The sequence below is a fragment of the Nicotiana tabacum genome, chromosome 5 (genome assembly GCF_000715075.1).
Source record: "Nicotiana tabacum cultivar K326 chromosome 5, ASM71507v2, whole genome shotgun sequence".
Lineage (NCBI taxonomy): Eukaryota > Viridiplantae > Streptophyta > Magnoliopsida > Solanales > Solanaceae > Nicotiana > Nicotiana tabacum.
Window position 1 is genome coordinate 14,945,022 of NC_134084.1, and position 13,824 is coordinate 14,958,845.

A 13,824-nucleotide genomic window follows, 5' to 3' on the forward strand; every position below is an offset into this window, starting at 1 on the left:
ATATTTTGTTTGTTCGTAAGCTTCCATGGTTAGTCATTAATTGTTGAATAGGCTTTTGAAAGTTATTTAGTTCTCTTTCCGATAGAATTTTACAGAAAATTTTGATTTTCTTCTATTATATTTTTGTATTTGATATTTATTTATCTAATAAATATAGTATTCATATGATTTTAGGACGATATTAGGAGGAATGAATTTTTTAATCTTTTAATTTTTTTTAATATGCGTGTATTTCATAGTTCCTGTAAATTTTTTACTGGCATGATAACATAATCCTATTAATTTATGATATATGCTTTAATTATTGATTTAAACTTCATGTTGCTTAGTATATTTATGTTCGTCGGTAACTTTATTAACATTTTTGAATATTTATTTATATATTGTTCTCATGCCTGTTTTGATTGTACAAACTTTTTTGAGATCAGAATAAGCAGACGAGTCAAAAGAAGAGAATAAAATAGCGAGAATAACCCTAAATTTTTTGAGATGACTCACATATTTGATATTTATCTATTCATTTTTTCTTATACAAAAACTCTAATTTTACATATTGTTTTCTAAATTTTTTCCCCCTTGAAATTACAACAATTGAAAATGTAATACAAGCTAAGGTTATTATATATGAAAATTATCACAAATATATCAATGCTAAATTGATAAGAAAAAAAATATAAAATCGGGATGAAGCACTTGTAGTCAAATATATTATTCTTGTACACATATTTATTTGACGCGATACACACGTGCAACACACGTACACTAAACTAGTACTATATTAAAAGCATGAAGGCCCTTAGCGAAATATCGTTTGTTTTTTTACCCTTTTAAAATAGAGTTCATATTGGACAAAATAGATATTTAAATATTTTACTAATATTTAGAGATTTGAAATCAACTAAAATTTTGGTGATTAAATCTTTCCTTATTTGAATTTAGTTGTAACTCCTAATATTTAGAAGTTTAAGGTCAATCAGAATTTACCTTATATAAATTATTTTGTTAATTGAACTATGTGCCATAACTTTAACATCACCTAATATATTTCTTTTAATGGAAACTCGAAATAGCCTAAAAAATTCTCACAACTAAACAATACAACGGGCTCATATCAGCAACAAAGGAAATAGATATTTAGTCTAATTTAGTATTTTTAAAATAAATTTTGCCGAACAAGTATCATTATTTAGAAGGAAATACAATAATAAACATTAAAGGAGGACGAACCTGTCCAACAAAAGCGGAAAATAACACAAATAAAGGTTTAAAATATAAAATAGTTAAAAACATTTGCACTCCTCAACTAAAAATAAAAATTTTCCTCTTTGAAAATAAAACATTCTTCCCTCATATGCAATATCGAATCCATTTTATCGTTGACATTTCCAGTACCTCTCTTTATGTAGTATTTTTGAATGACTTTTTATTCTTTTTACTTGGACGGCTTACCTATGATTTATTTTATTTTATTTTATTATAAATAATAATTTTAGTTCATTAAGATTATAAATGGAATAATTCTATTATGTTTGTAACAAAATCTACTGTTACTTTTTATGATTATTATTTTAAGTATGTTCTTAAGTCTCACCTTCTCTTATTCTCTAATGTGATTATCATTTTCTGAGTTATGATTATCATTAATAAAATATTTTTAAAATTAAATATAAAATTTATTGAAAGTAGAAATAGATAATCTTTTAATATTATTAGGTTATAAAAATAATAATTTTTCATAGATATTCCAACAAAGATTCTGAGAAATCAAAATAAGACATCTGACTGCTATCGTGGGCATAATTTCTTCCTATATTGAGGTACTTGAATAAATCAACATTATTTTTCTAGGAACTTATTTTTTCTCTTTAATTTGTATTTTATAACGCAAAAACATTATATATATATATATATATATATATATATATATATATATATATATATATATATATATATATATATATATATATATAATTTTTTAAGAATTTGTATACATTAGTATAGAATTCACGCGCAAAGCACGTACTATGAGACTAGTTTTATAAATGGCACCAAGAGTCCGTTTAATTTGTGTTTATACGTATAATATTTTAGTATGTATGTATGTGCGCGCACGCGTGGCGATTTACATTGGATAAAATGGTTTGTCCTGAGTTCCTAAAGTTGTGGTTATGAATGTCAATTTGTGCCAGCTTTGTTTTTCTTGCTCTGCCACAATTTGCTCATGTCAATTTTGCAATATTTAGAAATCTTTTATTCCCCACTAATAGCTAGCTCGACCACTAAAATTTGAAGAGAAAGACCAAGTGTTCAAGAAATTAAAATATAAAACAAATATATATATACCAACTTACGATACCATGATAAAGTTTGAATAACAATTTTAAGCGACCTCAAGTGACTTGATACTTTCCACAAATACATGAGTGGATTAATCATTAAGAAAATATCAGAAATACTCGTACAATATGAACATTCTCTTCAAGTTCCTAGCTTTGGTAAAATTTTCCACAAGGATAAGGGCAAGATATCTCTTGGAATTTACTACTCTCGACAAAGAACCACTCGGCAACTGCTTGAGCAATTTTCTGTACAATATATATAAATTATAGTAAGTAGTTAGTCTCACTAATCGTCAAAAGAATTATTGGGATAATTTTAGAAAAACAAAACGGGAAATGGACCTTATCAGCCAATGTTGGAGAGTTGGGGTAGAACCAGTAACTCGGTGTTTCAATGCCTTTGTGGGAATGGCAGGAGGTCATGAATTATCCACTTGGTGAAGTTGGTCTTATTCTATTTATAACTGTCCTTATAAATATTACCCTGAAATCTTAAAATAATAACTCAAGATCAACATCATCGGGGGGGGGGGGGGTAGAGTTATAATTAAACTAAGAGAGGATTAATTCTCACCCTCTTATTATTTTATCACATGAATAAGGTTAAAAGAGAAATATATCAATTTGGTATTTACCTTGGAGAGTTTGGATTTGACTTGGTGAGCATACATTTACGTCTTTCTTGCAATATGTCCACTCATTATAAGGAACCAAACTGTTGTTTATCTAAATTTTTAAAGATCAATCAAAAAGGCAAATCCATTTATATATAATTAATCCTAAGGGAAATAAAAGAAATTAAAACAATTTGTTTATAATAAATAAATACTAATAACAGGAATATGTATTTCTAACCTGCCAAGAGTCATAGGCCGAATTAATAACGAAAAGTGGTGTCCAAATATGCTGTACTACATATTCAAGGGAAGAAGCACTGCCATAATCATCATACTGTGTATTAGTAAGAAACATTATGCATTTACGATAAATAAATTAAAAAAATAAGCATCATTTAGTGACGCTGGTTTCTTCCAATATATCATTTCAGAATTTCGATTGTTAATACAATATATTTGTCATTCTGCTGAATTGAACAGGCCAATTTTATTCCACAAACAAATTGCTCGATCTTACCAAACTTGGGTCTAAGTAGGAGCTGGTGCAAGATCGTGGAAGGTTCTTTGTTGATCCCTAATTAAACCCCAAATAGAGAGACAAGAAATATACATATATATGTTATGTTTAGGAATTACAAAAAATAATGCAAAACAGAAAGTATTGAATTAGATATAAATGGAATAAAAGAAATTAGTAATCAAACGATGCATCTTACGTGCAATGTTGCAACTCTTTTATATAACTCTTCAATATGAGGTTCACCCAAAATAGTTTTTCTGCATAAACTCATAAAATTAAGAATCATAATAAGAATATTATACATAAAAAAAGTTACATTGGTTTCATGAATAAAACTTACATATTTAAAAAGAAACCAGCATCAGAAATGCATTTTACTCTAGCACTAGTGGAGAAAAAGCTTCTAAACTTGTCACAATGTAGTATTGAAGCTAATCCTCCAGGTGAAGTTCCACTCAAAATGGCCTAACATGAAATTATAAAAAGAAAGAAGAAATCAAGATTAATAGCATATTTGAACAATCTTCTAAAATCAACTTATTATAACATATTCGATGCTGGCATATAAGTTGACGTTAATAGAATATTTAATTTGCGATAAAAAAGCTCTATTTCCGAACAAATCAATTTGAGGAAATACGTACATTTTCAGCTTTCCACATTCCTTTGTATAATAAATCCTCCATGATGGCAAGGAAAACTCTTGCCCCTCTGAAGTGGAGTCCAGTAACCTAGTTAATAAAAAATTTGTCATTTTCAACATAGAAAAATTACTTAAAAAAAACATATTTTGTAGTTTTATTATAAAAAAATATTCTCACTTACTGGGTCAACTTCTTCAATATCACCAGTAAAAGATGACCCATCGCAATACTTAACCTTTACTCTATTCCAATTAAAAAAGTCTGAAAATTTTGGCAATTGCATTTTTATTAGTTAGGAGTTCAACAAAATATATATTTCGACGTGAAACAAAATAAAAGGAAAAAAAATGCATGTAACCTAATAACCACCTGGATTTTCGTTAGGCTCGTTGCTTAATATTCCCTTAAAAGAATATTGATCATCCATGGGTATTAATGATCCCAATGCGGAAGCAGCACGTGCGATACACTCTGAGATCGTAGAACACCATCCCCCGCCCTAATATTGATAACGTGATAAAAATGATAGTTGGCCGACCAAATCAGGTTAAAATACAAGAATTGTGTGAAAGTTTTACACCATATGTATATATAATTTAAATCCCTAAAAAATCATGAAGAGTTTAACTCTAACACCAATGTGAACAAGCCAATTATTAACTCCATAGCCACTTCCCCTATCAAGCAGGTATGCAGGAGCATTTCCGTCCAAACAAACTGAAATTATTACCATTCAAAAGAGTAAAATAATATTAATTAGTATTAGTTTTATTTTTTCAAAAATCAAATTTGATTACTGAATTAAATCCTTACCGGCTCCCTTTTCAACAGCATTGTGAAGTATAGTCGTGTTGACTAATAAAAATTCTGCAGTGACTTGAGAAAGAGTCAAAAGAAGTACTACCAAAAGCAACATCTTGCTCTGATGTGATTTTTTTTTTCCAGCTCGTTTAATTAATAAGCTATATATGTTATGAGGGGTTCTGAAATCTTTTTAATCTATGAAAAAAAGTTTCAACACCTTTGACTATATATAAAGAGCTTTCAGAATGAGTTCAGTAAATGTTCTAAAACAAGCCGCATGGGTTTCTTGAAAAATAATGCACTGGCCCATAACGATATTAACTACCTATAAATACAGTAAATTTTTATTGCAGACAGGATTTTGTGAGTACTATCTAACTGGCCAACCCTTTTGTGTATTAGGTAAAATCAGGGACAGAGTTACCCCCGATTTTCTGTTGAAGAAACGAGGTACAACGTTATTCGTTACTAGCTCGAATGAGACCGAAGGTGCCCATGGATCAGAACCGGGGGCAGTCGAATAATACGTCGGGAACCTAGCATGGCCGAACCCGGAAAAAATCAAGCTCGAACGAAACAAAGAATCGAGGGTAAAGGAAAGACAATTAAAGAGGGAGAACGGGGAGCCGAAATATCCGCCATCATCCGGATATTGTGGCACGAATCACGTTCAGTATTAACTTGGGATCATGTTTTTTTGGAAAAAAAAGGAAGGGAAGGATATTTACCTTATTTATACTTGTATTAAGGTTAAAATTCCTCTACTATATAAAGAGAGAAATATTTTTATTTTTGACTCACTGTTGGCATGCATATCAAAGTAATAAAGTTTAATTTTAGCTTATAGAAATTGTTCAAGTGTTCTTCCGCTGTTTATCTACTTGGTTGTAACTAAGCTCTACCCTGAGGGCTCGATTAGAACCGGTCTTTACCATTCAAAGTTAACACCAGGATAATTAGTTATTCGTAATGTTTGATTTGATTGTTTTATCTCCTTTTAATCAATTACTTATTGTTCTTTGATCATTCGTGTTAAATTAAATCACGTATCCTACAAATCGCGTACAAATTTAATTATTTTTTGTTTTACGAGTAAAGAGTTTGGCGCCCACCGTGGCTAAGGATAATAGTGGTGATTTAATATGAATCTTTATAACACACTCTATTTTATACTTGTTCTTCGAAGTTTGATTTCAGGACTATTCAATATGTCGAACTCCCAATCTGCTCACTTAAGTATCGACGCCGAATTAGGCCACCACGGTAAAAATAACAATGTGGTGCCAAGCAACAACGTATCCCCTGTCGACCCTAATGGCGTTTCGATCACTGACCCAGTCGATGCCAATTCATAGGTTGCTATCAACATCAACTTACCAACTGATCCCGATGACAACATTCACGGGGCACCTCAGCCATCGGCTCGCGAGGCACCCGAAAGGGGAGGTGATGGACTTAGCTTACGTTTGATTTTTGAGATGTTGCAAGCTAAGCACGTTGCCATAGCACAAATGTTGAATAAAAATCACGCACACAACGTGGCTGAACCCAAACGGGTAGGAGAAGGCACTGGAAGGGAAGAACGGATTGTCACAAAACCCGACGGGTCAGGACCCAGGGAAGCTTTCGAGGTGATGAAAATGCTCGAGGTACTGGCAAAGCAAGTGGAATCCGGCTAAAAGAAGATAGAGGTGAATGAAAAGAAAGTGGAAACTTACAACTCGAGGGTCGAGAAGATCCCAAGAGCACCTCCAATATTGAAGGGACCAGATTCCAAAAGGTTCTTTCAGAAACTATTCCCCAGAGTGCGGCACCAAAGCCAATTCCGAAAAGGTTCCAAATGCCCGATATTCCAAAATTGTCACGACCCAAACTCCAACTAGTCGTGATGGCACCTAACCCAACACGCTAGGTAAGACAATTAATAACGATCCAATTCCAATAAAATTTAATAAGACAAATAAGTAAAAGAAAATATCTGAATCTTATAAATTTTCCAAGGACTGGTAGTACAAATCATGAGCGTCTAAGATTTAGAATTTATAAAGCTGGTATGAAATAAGGTACATCATCTATTTGAAATATACATGAATAGATCTTTCATAAGTCTAGAGCTACCATGAACAAGAGACAGCTATAACCGGAACGCAGGTACATCTTCAAATCCAGCTCCCGTCGAACATAGCAACATCAATATCCAACATCTGCACGCAAGGTGCAGAAGTGTAGAATGAGTACAACCGACCCCATGTATTCAATAAGTAACAAATTTAAACTTAGGTTGAAAGTAGTGACGAGCTGGAACTTAGGTCGAAGTCCAACACCAATAGCCAATAACAATTCATAATAACATAATGAAAGAAATAAAAGATGTACTCAGAGATAAAATGCTCGGCTCGTTCATAATTCCAGAAAATAGGTCTACTTTTCAAGTAAATCAGTGAAAATATAAATCTTTTACTAAAATCGCCAAAAACATGAGTAGGTTTGAAATATATAAATTTTCCCAAAAAGCTTTCAACAGGTAAATGTTACATTTCAAATGGCATGAAGAGAATACATCTTTTTTCCTATATGTCAAGTGTGTATGTCAAATGCGATGCGACTTAGTGATAAAATCATATGCATACTCTTATAGTATCAATTCACTTAGTCCTCCCAATCATTCAATCCTCACAGTTACTCAGTCCTCACAACCACTCCATCCTCACAGTCACTCAATCATCCAAATCACTCGGCACTTGGCACTCGCACTTAGTAGGTACCTGCACTCACTGGGGTGTGTACAGACTTCGGAGGGGCTCTTTCTTCCCAAGCGCTATAACAAGTCAATCATGGTATAAATCAATAGAACACGTTGGGGCGTGCAACTTGATCCCATAAACATTCTCCCCATCAAGCCCTCGGTCTCACTCAGTCATCAATCTCTCCAGTCTCTTGGGCTCTTAGTGTCATGAAAAATAAGCCAAAAAAATGATGTGATTGGTAACAGACACTGAGATATGATATGCATATGAATGCGTATGACTGAGTATGTAATGCAATGAAAATGGATAACTCAACCGCAAAAATAGCTTCAGTGGGTCCCAACAGGATAAGTATGTAACTTAGTCATGGTTTCTAACATGGATCACAACTCAATAGCTCAAGTACGTAGAAATTTCATGGTTACAGGTAAGATCAGGTAACTACACAGTACCACAGAAATAACGGGGTAACAATTCACCCAGTGCACGCCCACACGCCCGTCACCTAGCATGTGCGTACCCTCAACTCCAATCATATAACACGTAATTCAGGGTTTCATACCCTCAACACCATGTTTAGAAGTGTTACTTACCTCTAACAAGCCAAATCCAATACCAAGCAAGCCAAACAATACTCCACAAATTCCATCTCGCACGTACCGACCTCTAAATAGCTCAAAACTAACACAAAGAAAGTCAAATATATCAAATAATGCGAATGGAAGCAAACCCAATCAATAAAGATCGAATCTTTAATCAAAAGCCCAAAATCGGCCAAAAAGTCAAAACCCGAGCACGCGCCTCGAAACCCGACAATACTCACAAAATCCGACAACCCACTCAATTACATGTCCAACCATACTAATTCACTCAAATCCGACTCCAAATTGACGTTTGAAACTCAAAAATTCATATTATAAAACTTTAGGCAAAACCCCTAGTTTTCTCTTTAAATTCATAAACCTATTACCAAAAACGTAGATAGATTTACAAAATATAACCAAACCAAGTAGAGAGCACTTACCTAATTCATATGGTAAAAATCGCCTAAAATCCCTATTCCGAGCTCCCCAACTCAAAATATGTTAAATAAACAAAACTCTCATTTTAACACTATTCTACCTCGTTTCTTATGCCAAATAATCTCAAAAGTTTTGATGCCTCCAATGGATTTCTTGTGAAATTCTAGTCAAGTTAGGCTCTTGAATCACTCCATTTGATCTTATATTGAAGGAGATATGTTGGTTTCAATATTTGTGAATAGCGCAGATTTTTAAATATGAAGTCAATGGAAATTTCGTAATTAATCTAAAAAATTTGGCAACCCAATTCTTAGTAAAATGACCATAAACTCCTCATACAATGTCCAAATTTGATGATTCTTTTTGCTATGGCTCTGTAATTATGATACATATCTAATGCTTCAATCAAAATAGAAATTGGAGCTCATTTGTTCAATGTGGTACAATTTATGCTTGAAGAAACGACGTCGAAACATAAGAAAAACCGAGCACAACACAACCCAATTCTATCCAAAACTCACCTGAGCCCCTCGGGACCCCGTACGAACATACCAACAAGTCCCATAACATAACACGGACTTACTCGAGGCCTCAAATCATGTATAACAATATCAAAACGACGAAACGCACCTCAAATCAAACTTAATAAACTTTAAACTTCCAAAAACTCGCGCCAAGACATATCAAATCAACTCGAAATGAACTCAAATTTTGCACACAAGTCCTAATACACCATACGGAGCTATTCGTGCCCCCAAACTATTGGAAGTGTAAATTCTCAAAATAACCGGTCGGGTCGTTACATTCTCTCCCACTTAAACATACGTTTGTCCTCAAACGTGTCAAGAGTTGTTCCTAAGCCGTCAAACTGCCGTGTAATCTTACCATGCACATACCCGGGGGTGATCCCCACGTCACCCTATTCCATATAGGTCCTACAACACAACATACTGATGATCATTACTTCAACCTTAGCCCGTAATCCACATAATCCAAAACCCAACATCCAGAATTTTCTACAAGACCCAAACCTTGCAATCTACACATTGTATGTCTGAACAAGCTGTACCAAGCCATAACCATAACCCAAGACATAATCATAGGATATACCACATAACTCAAATACCCATAGCAAAATTTTCGATCACAGTAGCTGCTCAAAACAACCCAATTTCGGTAATAAACCGCATATCAAACAAAACCTAGTTCTAAAACCTTTGTACACTGCAAATGATGAACGAAACACGCAAAACTCATACCCATTCATCAGATCAATAAGTCATGGAACTCCCTCTCCTTTGACAAGAACTATAGCGATTTCTAAGCCGACTTCCGATATTATCCTTCCAAATATACCGCAATCAAATGCGATAGCAACCCTCCTAGATTCGAAGACCTCATCTTATAAAATATTATCCACTCTACTGACAAGCCACACCTTACAACCTTAAGCCACAAACCGTGCAATCCGTTCACCAATACGCAATAACTTAATGCACTTAAAAATGAAAGATGACACAAATGAGAGAACCGTCCCACAAGCTCAACAAGTACCACCACAACGAAGTGCTAAGAACCCATCACACATAGTAGTGTAAGCACGTGATTTTTGCCCAATATGAGAATTACTCCCAAAAAATTCAAAAATAAAATGATTTTTCTTTGGTGTGCAATTTTGTGATATTTTGAATAATTATTTGTATTTGTCTGTGCATGTTTATTTGCTAAATTAATAAAAAAAATACAAAATATGTTGCATTTTGCATGTAAGATTTAATTCTACAATTGTTAGTAATTAAATTTGTTTTACAAAAATTAAAAATTACAAAAATAGGCATCGTTTGCACTTTTAACATTTAATGTCCAAATATACAATTTTATGCTTAATTATTACTTAATTGTGCGTTAATTGTTATTGGGAGTTAATTTGCGCTTTTATAACTTAATTTAATTCTTAATAATAGTTTAAGTATTTTTATAATTTAGTTTTAGAAAAATAAAAGAAGAAAAGAGAGCAAAAATATAAAAAAAGTCGGAATTGGGCCTCTTCTTCGATTTCAAGCTACATGCCAAAAAAATGGCCCAATCTTCCCAAACGACCCAGTCCATTTCGAACTGGGTCGACCCAGTCCATAACCCAAAAGACCCAAACCCCTTTTGTCTTACATTTTACAAAACAAAAACAAAAAAAAAGAAGGGAAAACCCTAAAGAGCTAACCAACCCACCCCCCTTTCTATCTTTCTTCTTCTTCTTCCTCAAGAAAGACCCCATCCATGGCTGCCCCCACACACCCCAGCCTACTCCGTTGACACAGCCGGACCACCACCTTTCGTCCAACAAGTTCCAGCTTCACGTCCGCCATTGACGCAACAACGAAGCTGCCCTCCGAGCTCCCATGGCTGCCCGTCGTCATCTTCTTCTTCTTCTTCACTTCTGTTCCTTCACAAGCTCACATGGTTATTTGTTGAGATACCGCCATCTTCTTCCTTGTTCCGTCTAAACCATCTGTCACCCATAACCCCGCCCACAGTCAACAACCAAAACCCCAGTCACGCCGGAAAACCCTCGACCAACTTCACCCTGCTGTCGTGATGCTGCTTCCTTTCCTCCTTCAGGTCACGTCGCGACTGTTGTTCCTTCTCCTCGTCGAGTTGCTACTGTTCGGCGTCGACCAGTTGCTGCTCCATTCCAGATTGAGCTCACCATTGTTGCTCACGTTCCAGGCTGCCTTCGCTGTCGAACAAATGACGAAGATGCTATTGCTTCAACTTTCTTCTGTTGCTGCTGATCGTCGCAGCAGTTCCCTACTGTGGGCTGCTTCTACTTCTTCTTCGTCTTCGCCGTGTGGTCGAGCTTTGGTCGAGTTTTGGTCGAGGCTCGTCAAAACAGTCCGTACATATTCGTGTCGATCCGGTTAGTAGATTTTGAGTTTTATTTTGTCCGTATTTTTGTTTTGATATGTTAGAATCTAAAATCGGCAAATGTTTGTTTTGTTCATGTTTAGATATTTGATTTTTGGTTTTGTTCATGTTCATGTGCTTTGTTAAATTAATTTTCAGATTTTAAAATAGAAGTTTAATTAGTTGTTTTCATATTCATTTCACGTTTGTATTATTGTTTAAGTGAATATTTGTTAGTTTGATGTTTGTTAGATTCAAATTGAAATTTAATTAACTATTTCTTCAATTTGTTTCATGTGTTTATGTATTGTTAGAAATTGTTAATATTGTTAAGTTCAAGCTTAAGTTCATAATTGTTTATTCGTCGATCTTGTTATTTGTCTAAAAAAAATTTAGTTGTGTTAAAGGAAATATATTGATTTAATCGTTTTAATCCGTCATGTTTGTTGTGTTAAAATAGATTCATTCATGTTCATACTTTGTTTGGATGATCTTGAATCCGAATTTTGTATAATTTGATTTCTTGTTTATCATCTATGATTATTTCTTGAATTTGTCTCATAATCTTGTTTAAGTTTAATATAGGAATTGTTTGTTGTAATGTTGTTAGAGTAGTTGATTTTAAGTTCAATATTGTTGAATTTAGAAATCTAAATATACTTGTTTGTTGTTGTTGTTGAATCCGAAAATAGGATTGTTTGTTGCTAAAATATTGTTCAATCAAATTTTAGTTGTTCTTTGTTGTTCAATTTGTGTTCATGTGATTTGTTGTTGAAATGTTGTTGAAATCATGTTCATGTGATTTGTTGTTGAAATGTTGAAGAATTCATGTTCATAAAATTTGTTGTTTGAACATTGTTAGAAATTGATCATATTGTCTATATTTTGGATTAAGTTTGATTAATTGTTTGTTATAGCTGATGGGGTAGTTTGGTAATTTGTAGTACGTTCGGGGGTAAAATAGTAATTTGCAATAAGGTCGGAGGGGTAGTTTAGGAATTGTACATTTTGTAATTGTTTATATGAAGCATGGGGAACAAAATGAAATGGGGTGGGTTGTGATATAGTTATTTAATATAGAGGGGGGACAAGACAAAATTTAGTGGGGGAATCTTGTATTATTTTATGTTAGGCATGGGGGACAAAATATAATGGGGTGGTGTGATATATTTATTTAATGTAATGAGGATGAGTGGGGAGATAATGGGTTGGGTAGAGAAAAAGTATTGATTTTAATTGATTGAAAGATTTATGGGATGGGTTATATATAAGAAGTCTTGAAATCAGAATAAGAAGACAGGAGAGAGAGATACGAGAAAAAAAATACACAGATAGATAGAGAGAAAAACGGATAGAGAATAGAAGAGAAAAAAAAGGGCTGAACATTTAAGAGAAAGAAAAATTCCGAAAAATATTTAAGCTTTCAAAATAAAAATAAAAACTAAAAAATCTTCTGCTTTCTTTCTTTGTTTGAAATTAGTATTAATGGTTGTTGTTTCATTCAAAGCTTAAAGCTTTTGTTTTTGGGATTACTACTCCACCGGTCTGTTACTGGGTTGTTACTGTTGCTGGGCAGTTGTTGCTGTTGTATTGTTATTACTACCGCTGATTCTCATCATCATTTTCTTTTGCTTCCAATATCAGGTACATATCTGTAAATTCATGTCATGAAAAGCTTCAACATGACAAGTAAATGAAGTTTGGAATTATAAGGATGTCTTCTACTCATTTAAATTTTATTAGTTTAAGTTTCAGTTTTGTTTTAGTTGGTTAATATAGTATTATACTTGACATGATAAACTGTTAACTAATTAACCTTCTGGAGTAATAAATTCCACGATAATCATATATGTTTTGAGGACTAGTGATGACATTTACTGTTTGAATTGTTGAGATAGGGAACATGGCAGAAAGTTGGCTATTAATTAAATCTTGTGATATTATTAGCTAAGTAAAGAATAGTACGGAAATACCCAGAAATTACATTACTAGCTTATTTTGTCAAATATCCAATTTTGTTTAAGACTAGATGATGTCAGTCGTACTTTGTTCATATATGGTGTAATAACGGTTATGTGTATAACCTATAGTTGAAAGGTGAATTAATATAATCCATTATTATTACAATGCTGGAATATTGCGAACAGGTCAGGATGTATGTTTACGTTATATGTGATGTTGTCTTATTAAATCAATTGGTAGATTAGTTCTCTTTCTTAATAACAAATGA

General features: G+C 33.3%; 1 protein-coding gene across 2 annotated transcripts; it reads right to left on the reverse strand.

The window, feature by feature from the left end:
* Positions 1 to 2,315: 2,315 nt before the first annotated feature.
* On the reverse strand, positions 2,316 to 5,109 carry LOC107775875 (pectin acetylesterase 8-like). 2 transcript variants are annotated; one of them, XM_075252650.1, is made up of 10 exons: positions 4,934 to 5,109; positions 4,490 to 4,837; positions 4,302 to 4,381; positions 4,121 to 4,207; positions 3,817 to 3,941; positions 3,673 to 3,733; positions 3,195 to 3,530; positions 2,975 to 3,065; positions 2,682 to 2,823; positions 2,316 to 2,585 (listed from the first exon to the last, which is right to left on the reverse strand). In XM_075252650.1, the coding sequence occupies exons 2-7, from the start codon at positions 4,545 to 4,547 to the stop codon at positions 3,444 to 3,446; spliced, it is 498 nt and encodes a 165-aa protein (XP_075108751.1). In that variant the 5' UTR covers positions 4,548 to 4,837; positions 4,934 to 5,109; the 3' UTR covers positions 2,316 to 2,585; positions 2,682 to 2,823; positions 2,975 to 3,065; positions 3,195 to 3,443. The 2 variants fall into 2 exon arrangements, with proteins under 2 accessions (XP_075108751.1, XP_075108752.1); XM_075252651.1 differs by having other exon boundaries at positions 2,682 to 2,830.
* Between the last annotated feature and the right edge of the window lie 8,715 nt (positions 5,110 to 13,824).

Excerpts from the sequence above, each read along its gene's own strand:
- LOC107775875 (XM_075252650.1), bottom strand. The coding sequence starts at position 4,547 with ATGGATGATCAATATTCTTTTAAGGGAATATTAAGCAACGAGCCTAAC. Across the intron at positions 3,734-3,816 it reads GCTGGTTTCTTTTTAAATAT|AAAAACTATTTTGGGTGAAC; the intron begins GTAAGTTTTATT and ends GAGTTTATGCAG. Across the intron at positions 3,531-3,672 it reads AAAGAGTTGCAACATTGCAC|GGATCAACAAAGAACCTTCC; the intron begins GTAAGATGCATC and ends GGGTTTAATTAG.